Raw genomic sequence first — 24800 nt, 5'->3', positions numbered from 1 at the left:
AGTTATGAAGCATTCGGATTTTTCCCTCCCATCTTCCCACTGAAGGAAGACACAAAGAAACACCAGGACCCCTGTATTACATGAGTACAGCCCAACAAAACATTTTCATATTGATCACATGCAAAAATGAATTTCTTATTCTTCATATTCATTGTCTATCTCACTGGTATGTGGTGGGAAGTACAGGCTTTATTGGTACTCTGTAAATTGGTCAGAGTTCTTAAGCCTTTCAGAATTTTTTATTTTTATAATAATTCTGGCTCTGTTCATTTCACTGTTCAATTCATACAAGACTTTCCATGTCTCCAAAATTACCTTTTAACACATTTCTTACACTACAGTAGTATTCCATCATATACCACAGTTGGTTCAACTATTCCCCAATTTGGGAGTATCTCCTTAGTTTCCAAGTTTTTGCCACCACAAAAAGAGCTGACATGATTATTTTTATATGTAAAAGACCTGTTCTTCTTTCCTCTGTCTCTTTGGGGGTATAGACCCAGCATTGGCACATCTGGATCAAAAGATATCCATGTTTAGTAACTTTTTGTGCAATTTTCAAATTGCTTTCCAGAATGGTTCGATTCATTCACAGCTTCACCAACAGTGTACCAATGTGCCTGTTTTCCCATAGCCCTTCCAACATTTGTCATTTTCTCTTTTTATCATCTGTGCCAATCCAATGAATGTGAAATAGAACCTCAGAATAGCTTTAATTTGCATTTCTTTAATTGTTAGTGATTTTGAACTTTTTTTTCATATATTGAGAACTGTGTTCATACCCTTAAACCACTTATCATTTGGGAAATAGCTCTTAGGAATTTGAATCATTTATTTGTGTATCTTTAAAATGAGATTTTTATCAAAGAAACTTGATGCAAAGATGTTTTTCACTTTGTGTTTACCTTATAATTTTATCTGTGTTAGATTTGTTTGTGCAAAACTAACTAGAACTTGATTTGTAGTCAGAAAACCTAAGTTTGAGTCCCAGATATGCCAGTTTACTAACTTTATGACATTGAATAACTGTCTAAACCATTCTGAGCCTGTTTCCTGCTGTAGCTTGTTGTGAACATAGAGTCATTTGAGATCATATCTTTCATAACACTATAAATGACAAAGTACAGTGTTTATTATTTTGGAATTCCAAAAGTGTTTATTAAAGGTTTGCAGTAGCTTTCAGAATATTGCGTTTTGATCGTACTATGTGCATTGCGTTACTTTTTATGATAATGGTGTCATCTGTGGTTTGTCTTACAGAGAGCGCCCCAGAATCGCCAGTGACAATTACAGAACCCTTTCGAACCCTCTCTGGACACACAGCTAAAATCACTAGTCTGGCTTGGAGCCCTCATCATGATGGAAAATTAGTATCCGCTTGCTACGATGGCACAGCCCAGGTATTTAAAATGTCTTATTTCTATGCCTGCTTAATGAAGTCCTATAATAATAGTCCTTGGCCTTGCTCTGTTCTTCACAGTATTGCCCTTGAGCATCATGGTTTAAAAGAAAGCCCTGAGTTTGGAGTCACGTAGGACCTAGAATTAGCTCTTAGAAATGTATTGGTTTGTGTGTGTAGGTAAGTCACTTAACCACTTTGTGTCTTGGTTTCCTCATCTCTACTATGGAAATAATAATACCTGTAGTGCCTACTTTACAGGGTGTTGTAAGAATCAATTGTGAGGTAATGTAGAAGTGCTTCTCGAATCCTGAAGCACTATACAGGGCTTCTAGGTGGCACAGTGGTTAGAGCACCAGGCCTGGAGTTGGGAATACCTGAGTTCAGGTCCAGCCTCAAACACTTAACTAGCTGTGTGACTCTAATCCTGCTTGCTTCAGTTTCCTCATCTATAAAATGAGCTGGAGAGGAAGATGGCAAAACACTCCAGGGTCTTTACCAAGAAAATCCCACATGGGGTCATGAAGACGTGACTGAAACAAGTGAACAACAACAAAGCACTTTATAAATGTCACTAATTGTTAGGAGAAAATATTCTTCCCTGTGTCAGTAGATGGCTCGTATAGGCCCTGGAAGGCAAAATGTTTATATATTGTATGAGAGTCTTGGTGACACTTCAGTTTGATTCCCCTGACTCACCTTTCAAGTGAAGGGAAGAAAGTGTTGAAGGAACAATGAATATGATGAAGGAAGTAAAAAAAAATATCTCATCTAAGATTCTGCTTGTGAGTTACTATTGGTTTCATTCAGGTATGGGATGTTCTCAGGGAAGAGCCTCTCTGCAATTACCGAGGACACCGGGGAAGATTACTTTGTGTTCAGTGGTCTCCGTTGGATCCAGATTCAGTCTTTTCAGGGGCAGATGATTTCTGTGTACACAAATGGCTGATATCAATGCAGGATCACACCCGGCCACCTCAAGGTGAGTAGTAAAAAACCTGGGGTGTGTATGGGTGATGCAAAGCAAATGTCTGTTAGAAAATTGTTATAGATGTGTGTGTGTGGGCGCACGTGTGTATGTGTACTTTAAAATATTCCTTTAACCTTTCACTCTGTGGACATATATAACAAGCCTAACATTCCCGGGTGTTTTCTCCCATTTCCAATGTCTTTTTTTGAGCTTGAACCTTTGCTTACTGGTGGATAAGATTACCACTGTTTTCCAATTGTTGGGATAATTCAGTGGGTTTTTGTTGAGCCTGTATTTCCAGCTGTTCCATACCAGATGCTGTTCCACTTTGCACTGTACTGAGTCTGCTGTTTGTTGCTCTTATGGATTGTAGGAAATACTTTGGATTACACTTTCCATATTAGTAATTTTCTTCCTTAGTTCCTCTCATCTTCTTTTTACATCTCTTACTTATCTGATCTTATGATTTTCTTAGCTTTGCCAATTCTTGTTTAATGTATTTGACTGTCATTCTTCACCCTAAGGATTTTAAAGTAGTATTTTCTTCAGTGGTCTTTCGGACCTCCTTTTCCATTTGGCTAATTCTGCCTTTCAAGGCATTCTTCTTCTCATTGGCTTTTTGGAGCTCTTTTGCCATTTGAGTTAATCTATTTTTTAAGGTGTTGTTTTCTTCAGTGTATTTTTCAGTATTTTTTTGGGTCTCCTTTAGCAAGTCATTGACTTGTTTTTCATGGTTTTCTCGCATCCTTCTCATTTCTCTTCCCAATTTTTCCTCTACTTCTCTCACTTGCTTTTCCAAATCCTTTTTGAGCTCTTCCATGGCCTGGGACCAGTTCATGTTTTTCTTGGAGGCTTTTGTTGTAGGCTCTATGACTTTGTTGTCTTCTTTAGGCTGTATGTTTTGGTGTTCTTTGTCACCAAAGAAAGAATCCAAAGTCTGAGACTGAATCTGAATCTGGGTGTGTTTTCGCTGCCTGGCCATATTCCCAATCAACTAACTTGACCCTTGAGTTTTTCAGTGGGGTATGACTGCTTGTAGACTAACGAGTTCTATGTTCCACGTTTGGGGGAGGGGGGTGCCAGCTCTGTCACACCAGCACTCCTCCTTCCCCAAGAACCCCCAACCGGGACTGGGCTTAGATCTTCAGCAGGCTGTGCACTCCTGCTCTGATCCGCCACTTAATTCCTCCCACCAGGTGGGCCTGGGGCCAGAAGCAGCAGCAGCTGTAGGTGCCCCACCTCTGCTGCCCCCGGGGCTGGAAGCGAACTCCTTCCACTCCCGCAGCTTTTCCCACTAACCTTCTCCTCAGTCTTTGGTGTTTGTGGGTTGAGGAGTCTGGTAACTGCCACAGCTCACTGATTCAGGGCACTAGGACCCCCTCCGCCCAGCTTCTGGTCTAGATGGTCCACGCCGCTCAGGCTGGGTTCTGCTCCACTCCGTTCCCAGCTCCATGTGGGATAGACCTCGCCCAGAGACCATCCAGGCTGTCCTGGGCTGGAGCCCTGCTTCCCTCTGCTGTTTTGTGGGTTCTGCAGTTCTAGAATTGGTTCAGAGCCATTTTTTATAGGTTTTTGGAGGGACTCGGTACAGAGCTCATGCTAGTCCCTGCTTTCCAGCTGCCATCTTGGCTCCGCCCCCCACTCTAAGGATTTTAGTCTATTTTTTATGGCTTCTTTTTTTCACTTTTATTATTCTCAGGTTTTCAGCTTCTTTAGTTCTGGGTTTTTTAATTGTTGCTTTTTTTTTCTTATGTGCATACATGTTTGGCTGTTTTCCTTTTGTTTGATATTTCTCTTTGTTTTCTGTGGAATGTGTGAGGATCCTCTCACATGGGCATCTTTTTTTTTTCCATTTTTTTTTCACATGGGAATCTTAACTCAGTTTCTGAGGATACTATTGTAATTCAAGCTACACCAGGGAGAAACATCTTTGATTTTGCCTACAAAATCAGTGTCCCATGTTGAGAGACTGCCTACCTCAGTCCTACGTGCAAACAACTTTTTAGTTCATTTTTTTTTCTGATTTATGATTTCCTTCAGGCAAAAAAAGTATTGAGTTAGAGAAGAAAAGGCTCTCTCAGCCTAAACCCAAGATCAAGAAGAAGAAAAAACTGGCAGGGAAAGTGGCAACGAAACAGGCGATGATTGATGTGGTTGATGGAGAGGACTGCACTAAGGAGAGTTCTCTACCCATTGAAAATGGGGTGTCAGACCAGGAAGGTGAAGAAGAAGTACAAGAGCCAGAGATTCCCAATGGCATCTCTTCAAATGGTAAATAACATTCATCTTCGATTCCTTGGACATGACAGATGAGGTTATGGTGAAAGGGAACATAAACATAAACTATGATAAATTTTAATTCATATCTCTCAAACAGCAGGCAGTCATAAAAATTAATATACAAGAGGCTTAATTTTCCATGTGCCTTCTAGAATAAGAGTTCTTCTGAATATGGAGTTGAGGGGCTCCAAAGCTTGTTTTTTCAGTACTTTGAAAACTATATTTCAATATAATTGTTTTTCTTTGTGATCCTACATGTTTTATTTTATGTTTTTGAAAACATTGTTCTGAAAAGAGACCTATAGGCTCGACCAGCTTGCCAAAGGAGAGTCCATGATACAAAAAAGGTAAAAAACCCATGTTCTAGAAGTTGTTTTAACTCCCACAACCTGACCTTGATTTCCCCAGTGCCTCAGTCTTAGCTGTACCTTAGGTACTTTTGGAAGATAACATCATCTCTTTCAGGGGACCATTTACTCCTCTAAAGCAATAATTCTAATCTTCATTAGTTGATATCTTGATTTGGGAAGTATCTATTTAAACATTTGATACTGTATTAGTATAGATGTGTAGCAGGGTATATACTATAATCAGATTGGTAAGAAGGAACAGCACTGGGTGCAGAAATACTTAGCCCTTTTGGGGAGTTTTATAAGAACATGATAGTGTTTAAGTTTTATACCTTGATATGTAAATGAATCAGTTATTTCATTGATATGGATATTCCCTCCCCAACCCAGCTGTCTTCTCCACTGCATCCAAAAGCCAAGAAGACAAGGGTACTGGTGCATTTTCCTAGGCCTTAAAATAAAGGGTTCTTACTTTACTAATCAGTGCAGTGGGTTAAATTATCCTCTCTGCAGAGATGACTCCCACATGTATATATTCAGCCTCTGGATTTTTTGTAGTCATTGTTTCTTAGAGCATAGTAATATTCCATTACTCTCATGTGCCACAATTTGTTTCATAATATGATGCGCACCTGCTTTTTTTTTTTCAATTCTTTGCTATTGCGAGAAAGCACTGCTATGATTATTTTGGTATAAATGGGACCTGTCTGTCATCAACCTCCTTTCATTATATATATACCTGCCTAGTGGTGAGATCTCAGTGTCAAAGACAGTTCCTTTCTTTTCAGAAGAATTCCAAACTGCTCTCTGGAAAGTTTGAATCAATTCCCAGCTCCCCCAGTAATGATTTGTGTCTTTCCACAAACGCTTCCAACATTGATTGTGCTCATCTTTACCAATTTGCTGGGTGTGATGTATTTTAATTTGTATTCCTCTTATTAGTAATTTGAAACAGTCTTTCATACAGTCACTTTTAGTATATCGTTCTTTGAGAATGAACCCTTTCCTTTGGAGAATGGCTCTTGAATCTTTGTGCTAACTCTGCGCATAAGCTCCTTGGAAGTAGAGGGTTTTAATCTTTGTCCTTGTTTCTCCAGCACCTAGTACAGTGCAGACATGTAGAAGGCTTTTAATAAGTATTTATTCATTAATTGATGTCAGACCCTATAAGAGATAGATAATGTGAATATTTTTTTCCCAGTAAAAGGCTCCACTTCTTAGCATATTTGCATTGATTTTGTTCGTGCTGAAGCTTCTCATTTTTGTCTTTGTGAATTGTCTCTACTCCCTTGTTTGGTTGAGAAATTCCTGAGCACCCCACACCCTACCTGGCAGTTCAGCCCAGCCTAGCCCAGCATAGCTATGAAAGGCAGATCATGGCATTCTCTCTCATTTGTTGATGGTATGCTCTTTTCATGTTTCGGTCATCTATCCATTTTGATTTTATTTTAATGCATATACATTTCTAAAGCACTTGAAAGTTTACAAATAACCAGTCTACATAAATTCAATTCAACAAACATTTGTTAAGTATCTACTATATTCAAGACACTGGGGATACAAAGAAACAGTGCTTGCCCTCAAAGACCTTACACTTATATCTGTGAGAAAGAGGTCTACATGCACACAAATAAGCATAGAATGACAAAAATTGTGGAAGACAAGACCACACAAATAATTGGGAGAAGTAGTAGGGAAGGCATTAAGGAAGTGATGCTGCCTGAACTGAGGGCTGAAGGGAGATTAAGATTAGAAGGAAGAATGAGAAAGGAGTGCATTTTGGAAGGTGGGGGGAGATAAGTTGGCATGTATAAATACATATAGGCAGTTAATAGAGTATTTATTTCTAAAGTATAAAGTTTATGAAGGAGAAAGTAGTATGACTAGAAAGGCAAATACGTGTAGAAAGGGCCTTATGTACCAAACTGAGACATTTTTTTATTTTATCCTATAGACACTGGGGAGCCACACCTGTGTCTTAGATTATTTTGACAGCTTCATGAAGGATCGCAGCATGTAGTAGTTGGTAGAGTGCTGGGCTTGGAGTTAGGAATACCTGGGTTCAAATCTCACCTCAAACATTTGCCAGTGATATGACCCTGAGCAAGTAGCTTAACTTCTCTTTGCTTCAGTTTCCTCATCTGAAAATGAGGGGTCTTAACTTGATGAATTCTAAGGCCCATTCTAGCTCTAAATCTGTGATCCTTTGGATTGGAGAGAGGAGAGACTAGATGCAGGAAGACCAATTAGGTGGCACAGGTAGAATGGTGATTATATACATTGAGAGATAAAGACAGATATAAGATGTTGAGATTTGAGAACTAATTGAATATGAGGGTAAAAGGAAAGAGTCTAGGATGACTCTGTGGCTTCAAACTTGTGTAATCCTAAAGGTGGTGGCACCTTTAACAGAAGGGAAAGGGTTAGATTTTGGAGGGTGAGAAGGGAGAAGATAATGAGTTATGTATCAGGCATGACACATGAGGTTGAGATGTCTAAGGACATCTAGGGGGATGTATCTAGCCAGCAGTTGTCATTGCAGGACCAGTATCCAAGGGAGAAAAGGTAAAGAGAAAATAGGGCCCAGAACAAAGCTCTGGGAGAGGAGTCAGAGAAGAAGGCAGAAGCTGGATGGTGATCCAGGTGTCAGTTAAGAGAAGAAGTAGGAGAGATGCATGTCTCTGAAGCTGAGGGAGAAAAGTTTATTTAGGATGAAAGGCTACTCAAAAGGATCCCATGCTTCTTAGCAGTCGAGCTGCTTAAGGCCTAAAAAAGGCCATCCCATTTAGCATTGGAAAGTATAGTTTCTGTTCAAGTAGTAGGGTGGGAAGCAAGCTTGCAAGGATTTGGGAATGAGTGGTAAGGCAATAGAGGCAGTGAGTATAAGGATTTCTTTCCAAGGAATTGGGCAGTAAAAGGAGAGGGGTAGCTTGAAGGGGTGGCAGGGGCAAGAGAAGAATTTTAAAGGATAAGGATTGACCTGATTCCATTTGTAGGTGGTAGAGAAAGAACCAGTGGTTAGAAAGAAATCGAAGATGAGAGAGGGAATGATCAGTGGGATTAAAGCTTTTGAGGGAGATAGAAGGGGAGGGAATCAAGGACACAGAAAGAGAGCTTGATTTAGGTATGGAAAAGGCCTACTTCCTCAAAAACCAAAGTAAAGAAAGGGAGGATATTTAAAAAGCATAGAAAGGTTTCAAAGTGTGGAATAGGAAAAATGAAAGAATTTCAGGCTGAAAGCTTTCATTTTTCTCAATAAAATAATGGATAACGATACCCCAGGGTAATGGAGGTGGGTATTAGAAAATGGAGGGGAAAATTATTAAAATTCTAGTTACTGACTGACCTAATTCCTCCATATCAGCATAGCAGACTCCATTACCCAATTGTCAGAGCCCCAGACTTCAGGCCTTTCCCCTGCCACTGGAGCTACTGTTGTGAAAACCAGAGAAAGTCTCATGTCCAGGAATGTGAAGAAGAAAAAGTGTTCTTGGCATTTCATCTTCCCTTAGAAAAAATTATATTAAACGGGGGCTAGATGGGTTCAATATTATATCATTTTTATAGTGTGTGTGTGTGCGCGCGCGTGTGTGTGCGCGCGGGGGCGCACGCGCGCGCATGCATGTTAGTACACACACACATAATACTTAGGGTTATCTTAAAGAAAATGCTTTGTAAACCTTAAAAAGGTGCTTAAATATGAATTATTATAGCTATTGTAAATTAGCCTACCATTTATAATACTGTTGCTATGGGGAAATGTATTCTACATTCTAAACATCCAAATATTAACAGATATAGACTGCTTGTTTTATTTGTTTTCATTTTTCCAAAGAGATTTTAATTATACAGTTCTTGTTTGATTTGTGGGCCGGTTCTCATTTCTCATGATCTGGTCATTGACTTAAAAAAGCTGGCATTATTTTCCATCCCAGATTGGTCCATTATTATGTGCTTCTTTTTTCATGTTGCAGTTTCCAAAGACCTACCTTCATACTCACCCATTTCCTCTGGATTTGAAAAACCAAAAATTCCAATTAATCCCAAAGTGATTGTACCCAAAAAGGATCTACCTAAAGAGAAGTCAGGTTTGTGTCAAAAAAACAAAGCAAAATGTATTTTGTTTCTAAAAGGACCAAATTGTGTATTTTCTTGCAAATTAGGGTCGAGTGGCTATGCTTTTAAAAAACAGCCTTAGTAGCATTTTGGTCTTTATGAGTATGTGACCAAGGAACAGTATAGAATATATCCTTTTCTTGAGTTGCCATGGCCAAAAGAAATTAATCATCCTTCAGCCATCCTTTTGACAGTGAACTTCTCGGAACTCCTGGACTAATTGTCAACCAGTACACATGGGGTGGGTCAGTAGGCCACACAAGGAGCCTCCCCAGCAGAGTGGAGGATGTGCCAGAGCACACAGTAACTGCTTGCTAAATAACTCAGCAGCACTGCCAAGGCAAAACTGTTTTCATTCTATTTCAGAAGCCCTTGCAAAGAAGAAAAAGGCACGTTCTATTCTACCTGTCAGCACAGCCTTGGACCACAGGTCCAAAGAGGAGCTCCACCAGGACTGTTTGGTGCTAGCAACTGTGAAACATTCCAAAGGTATAAGAAAGGACCTCCTAACCTCTTAGATCTTCTCTACTCACAGTCATCAGGGAACTATTTACTCTCATCTAGAGCTTGTCTGTCCTTCTCCATGCCTCTAAGTTCCCACTTCTGTCTTGGAATATCCAAATGATGGAACTCAACTGAGGCCTGTGAGATAGGTAGGAATTAAATGGACAGAGAGGAATAGGAAGGCATTCCATGGAGAAAAGATAGTGTGTGGTATAAAGGGTCTTTAGTACCATATTAGGTTTTGGACTCTAGTATAGACTATGCACAGTTTTGAAAATTTTTGAGCAAGGAATCCATGATGAAAGTGCTAGGCTTCATCATTCCTGCTAGAGGAGAGATAAAAGTATGGTGAGTAGATAACCAGCTAACCACTAGCCATGGTTCAGTCAATCAGAAAACATTTATTAAGCACCTACTATGTGCCAGGCACTGTGCTAAGCATTGGGGATACAAAAAGAGGTAAAAGATAGTCCCTGCCCTCAGTCTAATGGGGAAGACAACATGCAAACAAATACATACAAAGCAAGCTGTATATACAGGGCAGGCACTAGAATTAAGAGTTGGAGAAGACTTTCAGTAAAAGTTTTATTTGTTTTCATTTTTCCAAAGGGATTTTAATTATACAGTTCTTGTTTGATTTGTGGGCCAGTTCTCATTCTCATGATCCGGTCATTGCCTTAAAAACCCCGGCATTATTTTAGTCGGGATATAAAGGAAGCAAGGGAAGTCAGTATTCTGAGCAGAGGAGGAAGAGCATCCCAGGCATAAGTGATAGAGAAAATGCTCTGAGAGATGAAGAATCTTGTTTATGCAACACCCAGGAGGCCAGTGTCGCTGGATCAAAGAGTACATGTCAGGGACTAAGGTATAAGAAGACTGGAAAGGTAGCAAGGAACTAGGTTATAAAGGTCTCTGAAAGCTAAACAGGCTTTTGTATTTGATCCTTGAGGCCATAGGAAACCACGGAGGTTAATTGAGTAGGAGGGTGATGTAGTCAGACCTGTATTTTAGTGGCTGAATGGAGGATGGATTGGAATGGGGAGAGACTTGAGTCAGGCACACCCACCAGCAGGGTATTGAAGTAGCCCAGGCATGAGGTGATTAGGGCCTGCACTAGAGTGGTGGTGGTGTCAGGAGAGAAGAGGGCATACTTCAGAGATGCTGCAAGGATGAAATTAACAGCGTGGGAATCAAGGATGACTCTTAGATTTTGAGCCTGAGGGACTGGGAGGATGGGGTTGCCCAGGTTTGAGTTCTTAGAGACATATTAGAGCTGGGAGGAATCTCGGGGGTTGTCTCTTCCAACGTTCTCATTTTATAGATGAGAAAACAAAGGCCCACAGAAGCAGAGTGATAGAATAACTAACATTTATGAGCCAGCCACTGTGCTAAGTGCGTTACAGTTGTTATCTTACGTTCTTCACAACAATCCTGTGAGGTAGGTGCCATTATTATCCCCATTTTACAGTTGGAGAAACTGAGTTAAGTGACAAACACAGGTAGTAAGTATCTGAGGCTGGATTTGAACTCGGCTTTTCATGACTCCAGACCCAGTGTGTTCTGTCCACTGCCCCATATCACGTGTATAATAGTAGCAGGTATAGGATTCAGACTCAGTTCTTCTGACTCAATAACTGCTGTTTTGTTTTTTGTTTTTTTACTCCTGCTGATGTATTGACCCAAAACCTGTTGAGTTGGATTGGCTTTAAATAATTTGGTTCTCCATTCACAAGTTTCTCTTTAAGAAGTACCTGGCTATTGTTTTTCATACTGCTATATAGCACTTTTAAATCAGTCATTATATATGTGTACAATATATGAATCAAGGTTTCTTTTGTCAAACCCTTGACAGTTTTTTGACGTATGCCAAGACACCACCAAACATACCAGCAGTAGAAGCTAAATTTTGATATGTGCCTATCTGTGGTAGCTAGCACCTATGGTTTTGAGTCATATGTATTTGGTTGGGGGATAGGGAAACTGTAGAACATATTTGCTTTTTCTTTACTTTGAAATGACTATATGGAACCCTTTCAAATGAGTCGGGATGAATGGATCTGAATTAATGTTAGATTCTTGTCTTTTAACAGAGTATTGGTCAAAATATAAGTGACCCCTAAACATATGACATGCCCCTAAAATGAAATGTTCTCGACAGGAGCATTTTCTGTGTACACACACACATGCTCAGAAAACTAACACCAGTTATAGGCTGTTTTCAGTTTTTATAAATCTCTTAATTTAAGGGAAAGCACAACCTACATTCAAATCATTATATGGCATGGGTTAGCTGAAAATTAAATTTTAGGTATTTCATTAGCAAATAGTTATTGAGCTTTTAAAAATTTAATTTTCGACTCAACAAACCTTTTTTAAGTCCTTATCACATGTAAAATAAATTTCATTTTTTCCCAAATACAACTTTGAACTCATAAGTACCGTAATTATCACATTCAAGGTTGCCAAAACCAAAAATGGCAAGGGATGGGGTGGGGGAGGGGAGCAAATTTTTACAAGAACTAAGCCTCACTCCTAATATCAGATTTTCAAATCTTACCTCTATTAACACAAACAGCTGGTAATGACTGTTTCAGTCAGTACAGAGCTCTCTGAGAATTTTGAAGCAAGACTTGAGAGTGCCTGTTTAGAAGCAGCTGGGACACTAGAATGAGAAGCTGATAATAGTCTGTTCTAGCATCCTTATACACTACCAAGTGTATAAATCAGTATGACCTACATAGCAAATCATCATGTGATCTTTTTTTTCCCTCCTACTCACAGAATTAAATGAGGACTTAGCTGCTAGTCTAAATGAGCGGATTCACTTGGGACTCTTCACAGACAGGACAGCCCTATACAGGATGATTGAGGTAGAAGGTGAGATTTCACAAACCCTGATTTCAGCTTCCATTGTGATTGCTCTGGTAGAAATAGCTAAGTATATCTGAGAGGTGGTTCCTCTCCATTTCTCTCAATAATATTCAATTTCCCACTCTCTTATACTCTTTCAAATAGGAAAAAGTCATTTGGAAAATGGACACCCTGATTTATTCCACCAGTTGATGCTGTGGAAAGGAGATCTAAAGGGAGTTCTCCAGGCTGCTGCAGAAAGGGGAGAACTGACTGATCAGCTGGTAGCTATGGCACCAGTAGGTATGTACATTAAGAAAATGCTTATCCTGTCTGGGATACCATCTGTAAACATCAGCTATTTGTAATACCAGCTGATCTCAAAATCAGTTTAAAAAGCAAAGTTTAATATCATTCTTTAGTGTTAGACTTTCTCATAAATAGAACATAAAAGAAATAAGACAGCTGAAAAGGAGGCATCAAAGGCCCACACCTAACTTATTGTTCCCAATCCGGGCCTTCCCCCAAATAGGTCTGTATAAAATCTGAGTGCAGCCTATAATTAGTTGTCTTCTCCTTAAAGCCTTCCTTGAGTCCCTCTCTTCTTCCTCCCTTTGCTGAAACAGCAACATGACGTAGTAAAAATTGTAAATTTATGATCAGTGGGCCTGGTTTCAAATCTCAGCTTGGGTACATCTGTGTGACTTGGACAAATTACTTGTCCTCTATACCTTTCTCTTCTATAAATTAAGGAGATTTATGTGTCTTTCCCTCTTCAGCTTTCTCATAACAATTTGCCTTGCCCATCATGCTTATTATTTTCTCCCTTATTTGATAAATTCCTTGAGAACAAGGAATGGTGTCCATCTGTCTTTGTATCACCAGAGTCAAACATAATACCTTGCACATAAGTCACTTAATAAATGTTTATTGAACTGAATTTTAGTGTGGGTGGAAAGGAACTAGGTAGGAGAGATGTAGGAGTAGAAGCAACAGACCTGACTTAGTCAATTGGATTTGACAGATATGGGAGAGTCAAAAATGATTCCTCAAGGTCTCACTATAGTATTTTTCTTTTCTGGGAATCCTTAGGTTAATGGTATAGTGGATCTTCATAATACAGTAAAAAGGAAAATCTGAGCAGATTCCTAAATGCGTACTTACATGCTTGCTAACCTTACCATTTTTGCTTTCTAGCTGGCTACCAGATGTGGCTGTGGACAGTAGAAGCCTTTGCCAAACAGCTGTGTTTCCAGGACCAATATGTTAAAGCTGCCTCTCATCTCCTCTCTATCCATAAGGTGTATGAAGCTGTGGAGCTGCTCAAGTCAAACCACTTCTATAGGTTAGCAAAGAGACTTTTGTTAACTTTCTCATGGTAGAGCTCCTGGCCATAGTGTCATAAGATTCAGAGCTGGAAGGAACCTTATGGGTCACCTGTTCCAGCATTTTCATGATGCAGATGAGGAAAGTGAAGTAAATCCCTTGTTCAAGGTCAAACAGCTAATAAATGACAGCACCAGAATTTGGAATCTGGTGGCACAATTCCAGGTCCAGTGCTCCAGAACACTGTTTCTGGGCACAGATCTACTCACATACATCCAAATCAAATCAGTATAAGTATCTATTATTTCTCTGATGTCAGCTGTATTAGCCATGGGGGATGCAAAGGCAAAACAAGAGCCCCCTGCCCTCAATGAGTTCATATGGGGCAGGAGGGAGCAGATGGCATTTACATAAGGTTATTTGAGGAGAAGGGGAGGAAGCATAACAACCAAGTGGATCAGGAAAAGCGGGGGATACACACAGAAATTGGTGCCAGAGTTATTTTGATGGAAGTTCATCCAGGGTTCTAAGAGGCAGGGATGAGGAGGGAATGCATTCCAGGCACAAGGGGTCAACTTGTATGAAGGTGAAAGGCACTAGCATTAAGGGGGATTGGGAAAGGCTTCTTAAGAAGGTGAGATTGTAGCTGGAACTTGAAGGAAGCCAGGAGGTAGAAATGAGGGAAGGAAAGAATGCCAGTCCTGGAGGACAGCCAATGAAATGCTCAGATTTAGGAGGTGGAGCGTCTTGTGTAAGGAAGAGCAAGGTGGCCAGCACCACTGAAATTATTGAGTTAAGTGGGGGGGGTTACAGATTATGAGGGGCAAAGTGGTCTTCAGACCCTGAGGACTGCACCTAGTTAGAGGAGTATGTGAACAGAGCATTCTAGCATAGGGAAAGGGTATGTACCAGGGCCAGAAGAGGGCCCAGATCCAGCAAAGAAGATTCTAAACTTGGTAGAATACAGGAAGGAATATGTGCCACCTGGCAGCTATCACTGTCTAGTTGAGAGAGATCCCAGGTAGATGAAGGAGATGACCTGTACCCAGAGGTGGCATTCCAGGGTGAAGAGTGGCCACAGACCCAAAGCTGTGTACTGAGAGTGAAACAAGTTCAGAATCAAACAACAGTATTGTGAATGTGATATCCCCAGGAGGAGAACAGGAGCTCAGTTCCAGCTTCTAACCCAGTCTGAGGCCTGTAGAAGTATAACCAGAGCAGAAATCCCAAGCCAAAGGGAAACCTGCAGTGTAGCGCTCCAAACCAGCAGAGCCTCCCAGCTGGCTGTCAAAGACTGAGACTGGCAACAATTGACTTAAACCACACAAGAGGCAAGCTCACAGGTCTACTGCTCAGACCCAACCAAACCCAGATCAGGAACTTGCAGGGCTCCAGCCAGGGAGGGTGGGCAATAATCAGATCTTGCCCTGAATTGGAATACTTTGGGATCAATGAAAACTTGCAGGTCCCCAGCCCGAGGTGTCTCTGAGATCCTGGAATAGCACAACTTTCAATACCCCAAGAAAACAGCAGCAGGACTTGCCCAAACATTCCCTCCAGAAGTGCACAGAACAAAGATTTACCAGCTATTGACAGCCTTCTCAAGGAGTTCAGCCACGAAAGGGAGGAGTTATGGGATCATAACTAGCAGGGATAGTTGGATTGAGTGAGCCTTTTTGAGGGTGAAGAGACATGGATGTTTGTAGGCAGTTGGGAAGCAGCCAGTAGACAGAGAATGAAGTTAAGTGAAAGGGTAGGAATGATGGAGAGAGCATTCAGCTGGAGAAGAAGGATGGCAGGGATCGCTTGTACACGTAGAGGAGTTTGCCTTGACAAGAAGGACTGCCTCTTCATTTAAGACAAGGGTGAAGGAGGAGAAATTGACAGAAGTTGTATGAGGGTGCAAATGGCCTCAATTTTTTCAGTGGAATATAAAGCAAGGTCCTTAGCTGAGAGGGTGGAGGGAGGAGGAACCGAGATGACTCCTAAACAGAGTAGGACACTCAGATCCAGGTTTTCTGACACCACATCCAGAGGCCTTTTTGTTACTCATCAATACCATGAATGAACATCATTTGAAAGAATATGCCACATTGCCTTCTCTTCATAAGTATAAGGCAGTGTGTGATATTTCATTATGTGTATCTGTATTGTCTTTAGCTAGGTTTAACTTGAGGGGACTGTTTTTTTCTTCCTACGGTCTGTTAAACATAGTAGATATTTTTGTTTTTCTCTTCCTGCCTTAGGGAAGCCATCGCAATTGCCAAAGCCCGGCTACGACCGGAGGACCCAGTACTGAAAGACCTGTACAGCAGTTGGGGAGCAATCCTAGAAAGAGATGGCCATTACGCCATGGCAGCCAAATGGTAGGCACCGGGGACACTAGAGAGAATTCAGAGTCCAAAGTCTTCTCTAAGCACCAATGAAGGGGAGCATTTCATAAGGAAAGAAGAGCAGCCATAAGGAGATGTCTTCCTAGAATTGTCCATTCAGGCTTGATGACAAAACTGGCCTCTCTCCTTATGGCATTTATACTGTTGGAGCCAGTTAGCAAGTGCAGCCAAGGACATGCTTGTGACATTGTGCCAGCAAGTGGGCAAAATGGGAGGGAATTCCCTGTTTAAAATTCAGCTGAACAATCATATTGGCTAAAAAATAGGCTGTTTAGAACCCCTAAAATGAGATCTCCTTGGAAAGGGGGAGGAAACCCAACATAAGCATAGAATGGAGGGAAAGACACCTATTCTGACACTAAGGTTTTATACAAGGTAGATTTGGGAAGAAAGGGATAAGTCTGTTTTGAGTACAGGTCTATATTGATGATATTTATTGAGCTTTTCTTCTATGCTCTTATTTTCAATTTACTAAGCTGTACTGAATCTGGCCACGAAGGAAACAATTGAAGAAAAAATCAGTGTACTTGAGAATACCATGAAGGAAAAATAAGTTATTGGGAGGCAGAGTTAGGAATATAGAGATCTGTTCTAGAATATATCCAACCTGAGAGTTCACTGGTTTTATCATTTCTATGTCAATACTCTTTTTCTGTTCATATGTTGTAGCTACTTAGGGGCTACCTCTGCCTACGATGCAGCTAAAGTACTCGCCAAAAAGGGGGATGTGGCTTCTCTTAGAACAGCTGCAGAATTGGCACTTATCGCCGAAGAGAAGGAGCTGTCTTCATCGTTCTCTTTCAGATGTGCCCAAGAGCTGCTGTCAGTCAGGAACTGGGTGGGAGCTCAGGAAGTCCTCCAGCAACAAGAATGCTTGCTAGTGAGTCTACACTTCACTCTTAGCAAAATGTAGAGAAGACCAAACCCTAGACCTGGAATTCTTTCCTAGTGAAATCTCACTGAAATCGAAAATAAGGTGCTTGTGCCTAATGCAAACAAATATCCAAGTTTCACTAAGCTCATCCTAGTTCTTGATGAACTACACCATGTTCTTCCCCATTATTCCTAGTGTAGACAAGTTTATGAAGTAGAATGAGCTGTTTTGTGAATTTTTATAATTAAAATTTTAATTTATGAAAGTGCCTCACGGTTTGTCCATACCGTGGAGTCCAGGACCCACCCCTCTAGCCCAGGCCTTTTGCTGCTAAAGGAACACCTATGTTAGAATTCTACCCATTCTATTTTATAATTGTTACCATTTCTGGTCCATTTTATTCCACTGATGATGAATTGTGATTTACTTGGAACCTTATCTGTTCCTCTTTCCCCCTTTTTGGAAACAGGGTCACAGCTAGTTTCAACCTTCTGAAGTATCTTTTAGAAGTTCATTCATTCTTAGTGAGCAAGAAGCCCCCAACACCATCACCTATAGGCTATAATCGTTAAAAGCCGCCTTCTCCTCTCCTTCATCACATGGCCAGTGATACCTCTAGAGACATCAGGAGGGAATTCCCAGTACAGACCCTAGATTAATCTGCTACAAGTGAAAGTGGGAAGACATGGGGATACAGTTTCTAGGGGATGATCTCCAGCCATTGAGGCAGGTTCTTTTATTGGCTTCTTTTCCCCTTGGCTCTTGAACAAAAGTTCCTTTCTGGTTGGTTGTGTTCTAGGGTCAGCGTTTGGTGTTTTGCCTTCATGAATTGCTGTCCAAACACCTGGAGGAAAAACAGCCATCAGAATGGAAAAGTTCCTCCTTCCCTTCCTACCATAGCTGGGCCATTGGGACTGAGAATTCCTTCATGGAAAGGGTGATTACAGTATGGAAGAGCACGTTTGGCTTGGAGACACCTGAACAGTACCAGGCAGCATTTCAGCAGCTATGTGGTATCGAGTACCCATCTGCCACAGGCCATACCCTTTCCAAACAGGTAACAAATGTTTAATTCATAGCTACTGTTCCCACTCAGGAATAAGAATCTCTCTATTCTACATGTAAACTAGTAGAATAGCGGTTTATCTTCTTCTGAGTTCCACAATTCATTTCTCTTAAGTGGAAACATGTATTTTCTTTAAAGAACTCTGAGGTTGGTATCAGACGACCTGGATTCCAGTTCTGCCACTTAGTTATGTGTCCTCTGAGTAGGTTGAATTAAACAGTCTCTATTGTCCTTTCCAGTTCTAATGTGCTAATGTTCTGCAGTTCTTGACCAAAAAATCAGTGGTTCACTTGGAATTTTCAGAGTGGGATTTAAAACAGACAGACCAGCCAGTACCAGTAGATCGTTAAGGCCAAGTCACTTTCAAATCAGTTTGTGCTCCCATTCATTTGTAAAGAGGTAATAAATTTGGGGGGATCAGAAGTGATCTGTTAAGTAGGTGGAGCAAGACTTAGAAGCTCTGACTTTTTGTTTCAGAAATTCTAGTCAGTTAAAATATCAAAGTGTTCTCCTTAGACCCCTTTGCTTCCAGTCTCTATGTGAGTGAACTGCCATGCAACCATGAAAGTTTCTCTTGAAACCAAGATGGGCCCTTGTCGATAAGCATTATGTGTTGGGAAATTCCTGGTCCCAAACTGTCCACAGGCCCTGTTGGCAGGATGTTCCAGCTAAATGTTGTCGATGCCATTCTTTGTCCCTGAAGTAGAAAGATAATTAACTGAGACTTTGGCTTCTTGCTCTAGCTCCTGTTCCACATCTCCCATGATCTGACCTTAGCAGTGCTGAGCCAGCAGACCGCCTCCTGGCCTGAAGCTGTCAGAGCTCTCCTTGCAGCTGTGACACGGAGCTATGACTCAGGGAACTTCACTCTAATGCAAGAAATCTGTACTGTCTTTCTTCCCAAAGGCAAGTAACTCCTCTATTCAGGGCCAAATTATGAGCAATTAGTTTCACAGTTTCACTTTCCTTGCTTTTTCTTCACAATCCAGAAGAGCCTTCTTAGTAGTTAATAATTGATGACGGGAGCCAGGGAGGGACCTAAGTCATTGAGAACCATAAATAATCTAAATATTTCATTTTCATCAATAATGTCAGATTCTCCACCAGGATTGAAAGATACCAAAAAGGACTGACTTGAGTGTTTTTCTTCTTATATGTTCCATAAAGGGAACAATTCCACAGAACCAGAAGAAAATCCACTCAAAAAAGAAATGTTTTGGATAGTCTCCAGGCTTCATAATTAGCTACTGAAGAATGGAGATCTGACCATAGTGCCATGGTTCTGCAGATACACTGTGTAGAAATTGCTTGCTTGAGTGTGGCCTAGTGCCATCACTTCAGAGGAAAGATGGAAATCCCTACAGAGTTGTAGAATGCTTCTTTTCTCCTCTTTTTAACATGCATGCCCCCATCTAAAGTAGACCAGCTCTTTCCTAGGACTAGGAAATGCTTGGCTTTCTATGGCCACATGCTTTCGGTGTTCATTTTGGTAGATAACATCCTGCTATTCCCTTCAGGCTTAATCTTAAGCCTCCAGAATTAACAGTCTGTCTTTACTTGGAATAATTTCCTTACGGTCCCATCAGAAACTGTGTTGTCTCCTTTGTAGGATCTCAAGGGTCAAAACGAGAGATCAAAATAATAAAAATTATACATGGGAAACAAGCCCTCAGGGGCAATGGGACATTTCAGACAAATAAGCAGTTGGGAAAAGTTACATCTACTTTCTCTCCCTTAGGCTGTGATCATTTAAGAGAAAAACTGGGTGAAGAGCCAGCTTTTAAAAGTTTAGAGGCCTTTTTCTCATATGGACAGCTCTATGACCTCTGGTGGAACCTGCCCAGGACTCCCCTCATTCAGATACAGTGTGTGGCAGATCCAGTGCCTTTTATTGGCACTACCTCTAGTGATGAGCAGAATGGTCTATCTGATACCTCCAGTCCAGAAGTAACTGACCCTGAAGCCCCTACCCAGCTGAGCGATGTTCTTCCCCAAGTAGCCATACTAAATACAGCTTTGGAACAAGACCAGGACCAAAGGAGCACAGAAGAAAAACAACCTACACTAAGTGCATGTGAGGTTCTCATTTCTCAAATGCATGCAGATCTCCAGAGTACCCAGAAAGCTATCACAGAGGTCCAGGAAACGTTAGCAGAAATGATCCGCCAGCATCAGAGAAATCAGCTCTGCAAAGCTACAACGAACAGTGCTGAAGAAGAAGATCCTTCCATGAAGTCTCAGTTGCATTCTGAAAATCCTGACATCCAAAGGTATGAAATCATCTAAAACAAGGTGGAAGAGTGGTAGATAGAGGCCAAGGGCTTTCTTCATTAATTTTAAAATTTAATTCTTACATACTGACATTTTTAAATTTTGAAGTTTAAAATTCCTACAGGAAGCCATTTATAACTAACTTACCCTGCTAGCTGTAGACTCCTCCCTGAAGCCAGTCAATCCCTAAGGGTAGGAGAGGGGGGATTTGGCCACCAAATGGTCAGAGATAACTTATAACAGGATACATTGTCACACATACACAGAAGTGCAAATACCTGAAATTTTCCACAGACAGGGAATGGCTAAATTGTGAGTCAATATAAAAAAGCACAGCATGGCATGGTAGATGTAGAGGACCAGCCTTGAGTCAAAATAAACCCTGTATTCAAATGCCACCTCTGAGACAAACTGGTCATGTGACCCTAGGCAGGTCACTTCATCTGTGTTGTGGGCAACTCCTTAAAGATGATGACCTGCAGAATAGTAAAGGACAGAATTTCTTCCCTGTTCCCTTACATCGATGAAACCAAATCCAAGAGAGAAATATTATAAACATTTCAGATAAATTATCATATTTATATTTTGTATCATATACATTACTCATGTACTTTTGTGTTTAATATTTAATTTTATATGTTTTGTATGTGTATAACACAGAATGTTATGCTTTGGGTTGATGTGTGTGTGTGTGTGTGTATGGGGAACTTGAGGAAATCCAGAACAGCTTATGTGAAATAGAGGAAAAAGCAGCAGCAGAATAAAAAACAAGTCTGCATAGACCATGGCTTTTTTTATTTTTTAGAACATCTGCATGGAGAGATGAATTGGAAAGCTTTTTAAAGGAACACAGAGTGACTGATAATTTTTCAGGAATGTTTTGTGTCTTGAAACTTTTAGCTCTACTCCTGCTGCTTGACACTTGGCTTTTTTCCTCTCTGGGGCTTCACTTTCCTCATCTGTAAAATGAGGTTTTACTAAATGACTAGGTTCCTTACAACTCTAAATCTGTAGTCATTATACAAATAGTTGTAAAGTGTGTTTGATTTATTAATGTTTAAGTTCAAAAACATTTAATGAAATATTTTCTTGAACATCGATTGTGTTCGACTCTTTGCGTATGTCCTTTATTTTAAAAAAAATTTAAGCTGCCTCTCTTGAATAGTCACAAGGGAGTAAGCAGTCCCATTTTAAGAGATATCTGGAAATTGATTATAGTTTTTATGTCATGTAAGGGATCATTATATACATCAAGGCTAAGGAAAATGGAATGGGAACTAGAATTTGTCCAGAAGGGGAAATAAAATTCTTATTTTAAAAATAGACATTAGAAGTGGCATAGGAGTCTGAAATCATAGTTAAATGTCCAAAGTGTTGAAAATTATTGATCTAGTCAATTTTTTTTATCTTAAAGAATTGTGTTCACTATTTGGTTTTGTAAATTGTTTTATATTAAATATTTCTCCTTGATCTTTATATGCACAAGAGATAAGCAGTGGAATTTCAGAGAAATCTTACTTTTAGGATAATGGCAAAAGTATGCAGTTACTTGAGCAAAATATGAGAGGGGTTCTGTATTCTGTTAACAGTAAAGAACAACTAAATGAACCAGTTTCTCTGGCTGAATTGACAAAACGACTTTCAGAAGCAAATAAGAAAATGGCTGGATTTCCTGAGAATATTAAGGTAAAATCTATAACTGTTTTCTTTGCTAAAAACTACATCTTTTCAGTCCACTCTACCAGGTTAAGACTCATGTATTGTATAGCCCCATTCATTTTCTGAGCTTTTTCAATATTCTATAGTGTCATTATTATTATCATTAATAATTCATTATTACATAGTCTCAAATGTCATTATTCTGGATAAAATTTTACTCTATGAACATTTAACTACGTGTAAAAATTGCGTCATTCTGAACCTACATATTGGTGAATGGCCAGGGTAATTTGACAATTGTGGATAGACATAATGGTCACAAATCAAGATGGGAAAGGCCAGATACAAGTAAGATTATTTATTAGGGAAAAACCCTGGATTTGTATTAAGAGGCTCAGGTCTATCAACAATTTATTTCCCATAAGACCTTGAACAAGTCATTCTCACTAAAACTTTATTTCCCCAACTCTGAATGACAACAAAGGTTCTTGCATTACCAGACTCACAAGGTTATTATAAATATCAAATGAGAGACTTTATGTAAAGTATTTTGTAACTATAAATTACTAATATAAAGCTCAGTTCCTGTAAATTATAAAACTTGAATCTGAACAGTATTCTAAATTTTAAATTACCCCTTTAAGAGCAGTAGTCTTAACTATTTTTTTTATCCATGTTTTGAGTTTTATCCTTTGAGAAAGAAGTATTCCATATCCAGTGGTCATCCTGATTTATATTGACCTCTTTTCTTTCAGACCTTTCCCTTTCCTGATGTTTTAGAATGTTGTCTTGTAATGCTTCATATTGGATCCCAGTGTTCCGGGTATTTGAGTGTGGACATGCAGCAACAAGCCTTAGAACTCCTTCAGAAATATGGCAAAAAGCAGAGTTTACAAAAAAAGTTCTCAGATTTTCTGCACGTGAATTTGAAGCCCTTCAACTGAAGACTGATCACACCTAGGCTGAGACACAGGACATCTTTTCACTTCTGCAGATTGCTATTCCCTGGCCTTTCTGTCCCTGAGCTGTGGACACTTCCGAAAGATGGTCCTTAAAATAAGGGGCCAGATGTGCTCAGACTAACTGGTCCATAATGGACCCCAACTCTGCTTGTGAAATTAAAAAGGACTTCCACCTCAACTATCATTTTCTGTTGAGGAAAGAATGATGGCAAGCCAGCAGTTGTTGCTCAGAAATTACCCAGCATAGCCATCTCAGTAACCTTTGACCTTGTAGATTTTACCCAAATAGGAGACACTTGTATTTTTTTCTATTGTGATAAATGTGTTACATTCTTAAATACACAGGCTGCCTTTAAGTAAAATTTTAAACCATATGCTTCTGTGAAAATGGGAGTTATTGCCATCCTGCATCATCCATAGTGTTATCTGTTCTCTTCTCTTTCTCAGCATCAGGGTTTGACAAGGAAAGTCAAAATACTGACTACTCCTAAATGCTCTCAATATAAGTGCTTCTCACATAACCTCCCCTCCATCCCTCCCCCCAAAAAAAGTGTAAAATCACATTTCTGATTGCAAAGAACTGGCATTTGGCATCTCATTATGGAAGGCTAAAGTCTCATGACATCGAAAAGCAACTCATATGATCGTAGATAGGTTTTTTTTTTTCCCCTTTCAAAGATAATTTTAGAAATGGCCTCTATTCAGACCAATATAGCCCAAGTTAGTTTGAACAATTTAGTTGTTAAAGGTACCAAATGCCTCATGACCATGATGGCAACCAACCCGAGGAAAGGCACCTCAATGTCTATATAGTTTACATTTGTAATAGCATTTCTGTTTTTGCTCATGCTTTTTATAAACTATAGTCATTCTACAAAATATTTGTTTTGGTTGCAGTCTAAAAATGGTTTTAAAATTTAGGTTAAACAAGGTCAGCCATCTAAATTGGTTATTAGAAGAACCCAATGTATAAGGATGCCAGTGCTAAAGTTTGTCATTCAGCCATTCGAATTCCATTCCTTTGATACTTGAGGGAAGAACTAGAAGCCCTTAATGAATTGGAGTTATAGAGGCAGATTTCAGCTCAACAAAAAGAAAAAAAATCCCCCAAATGAGAATTGTCCAACAAAGAAATGGACCACCTTAGAAGGGAGGGAGTTTTCCATCACTGCAGGCTTTGTAGATAGTTTAAGCTGCACATGAATCCTTGCTGAGGTGAGGTGTCTTCCTGCTGAGATTTTCTTTTTTGTCATTAGTCCTTTTCAAAAATAAAAATCACCTAGGCACAGAGGGATACAATCAGGTAACACTTTCTATCAATGACAGGATATAGGAGGAAAGAGAACAAAGATAACTATTTTGACCAGGTGTATTCTTAAGGTTAAGAGTAGGACTTAGTTTTCTGTGTTAAAATAAATGGCCAATTGGGTACAGAGGGTGTCTTAAAACTATTTCATGAGTTTTACCATGAACTTAAGTGACACCATACTCCTGCGAAAAGAAAGGACGATCTTAAGTTGCAGCAAGATATCCACAGCTGGAATATTGCTACTGGAATTGTTTCCAAATTGGAAAGTTTTGTGGTGGAACCTAAGGAGACATCTTTACAATAGCTGTTAAAAAGACTCGAAGGTCCGAGGACTTGCAATAAATTACACAGCAAGGTTAGCAAACCTTGTTAAAATTAAGAATGCTCATATAGAAAGCAAGCCCCTTTCACAGCTGTGGGTTCAAAAGGACTGTTGCTGAGCTACAAGGGAATTGAGTCCTGACCCACAAC

At 40.0% G+C, this 24800-nt stretch overlaps 1 protein-coding gene across 1 annotated transcript in view; it reads left to right on the top strand.

Annotated features, from left to right (window-relative positions):
- Positions 1–23394, top strand: part of GEMIN5 (gem nuclear organelle associated protein 5) — a 44709-nt gene extending 21315 nt beyond the window's left edge. The window contains 15 exon segments of the mRNA XM_036750626.1: positions 1261–1400; positions 2210–2381; positions 4410–4640; positions 8974–9087; positions 9482–9604; positions 12401–12496; positions 12635–12772; positions 13667–13814; positions 16042–16161; positions 16858–17068; positions 17862–18119; positions 18872–19034; positions 19867–20398; positions 21989–22085; positions 22814–23394. Coding sequence (XP_036606521.1) covers positions 1261–1400; positions 2210–2381; positions 4410–4640; positions 8974–9087; positions 9482–9604; positions 12401–12496; positions 12635–12772; positions 13667–13814; positions 16042–16161; positions 16858–17068; positions 17862–18119; positions 18872–19034; positions 19867–20398; positions 21989–22085; positions 22814–23002 — 2732 coding nt within the window. The 3' untranslated portion in view covers positions 23003–23394.
- Positions 23395–24800: the final 1406 nt, after the last annotated feature.

This window comes from Trichosurus vulpecula, chromosome 3 (assembly GCF_011100635.1).
Source record: "Trichosurus vulpecula isolate mTriVul1 chromosome 3, mTriVul1.pri, whole genome shotgun sequence".
NCBI lineage: Eukaryota > Metazoa > Chordata > Mammalia > Diprotodontia > Phalangeridae > Trichosurus > Trichosurus vulpecula.
The sequence above is the reverse complement of the archived record's forward strand: the minus strand, read 5'-3'. Positions and strand labels throughout refer to the sequence as shown.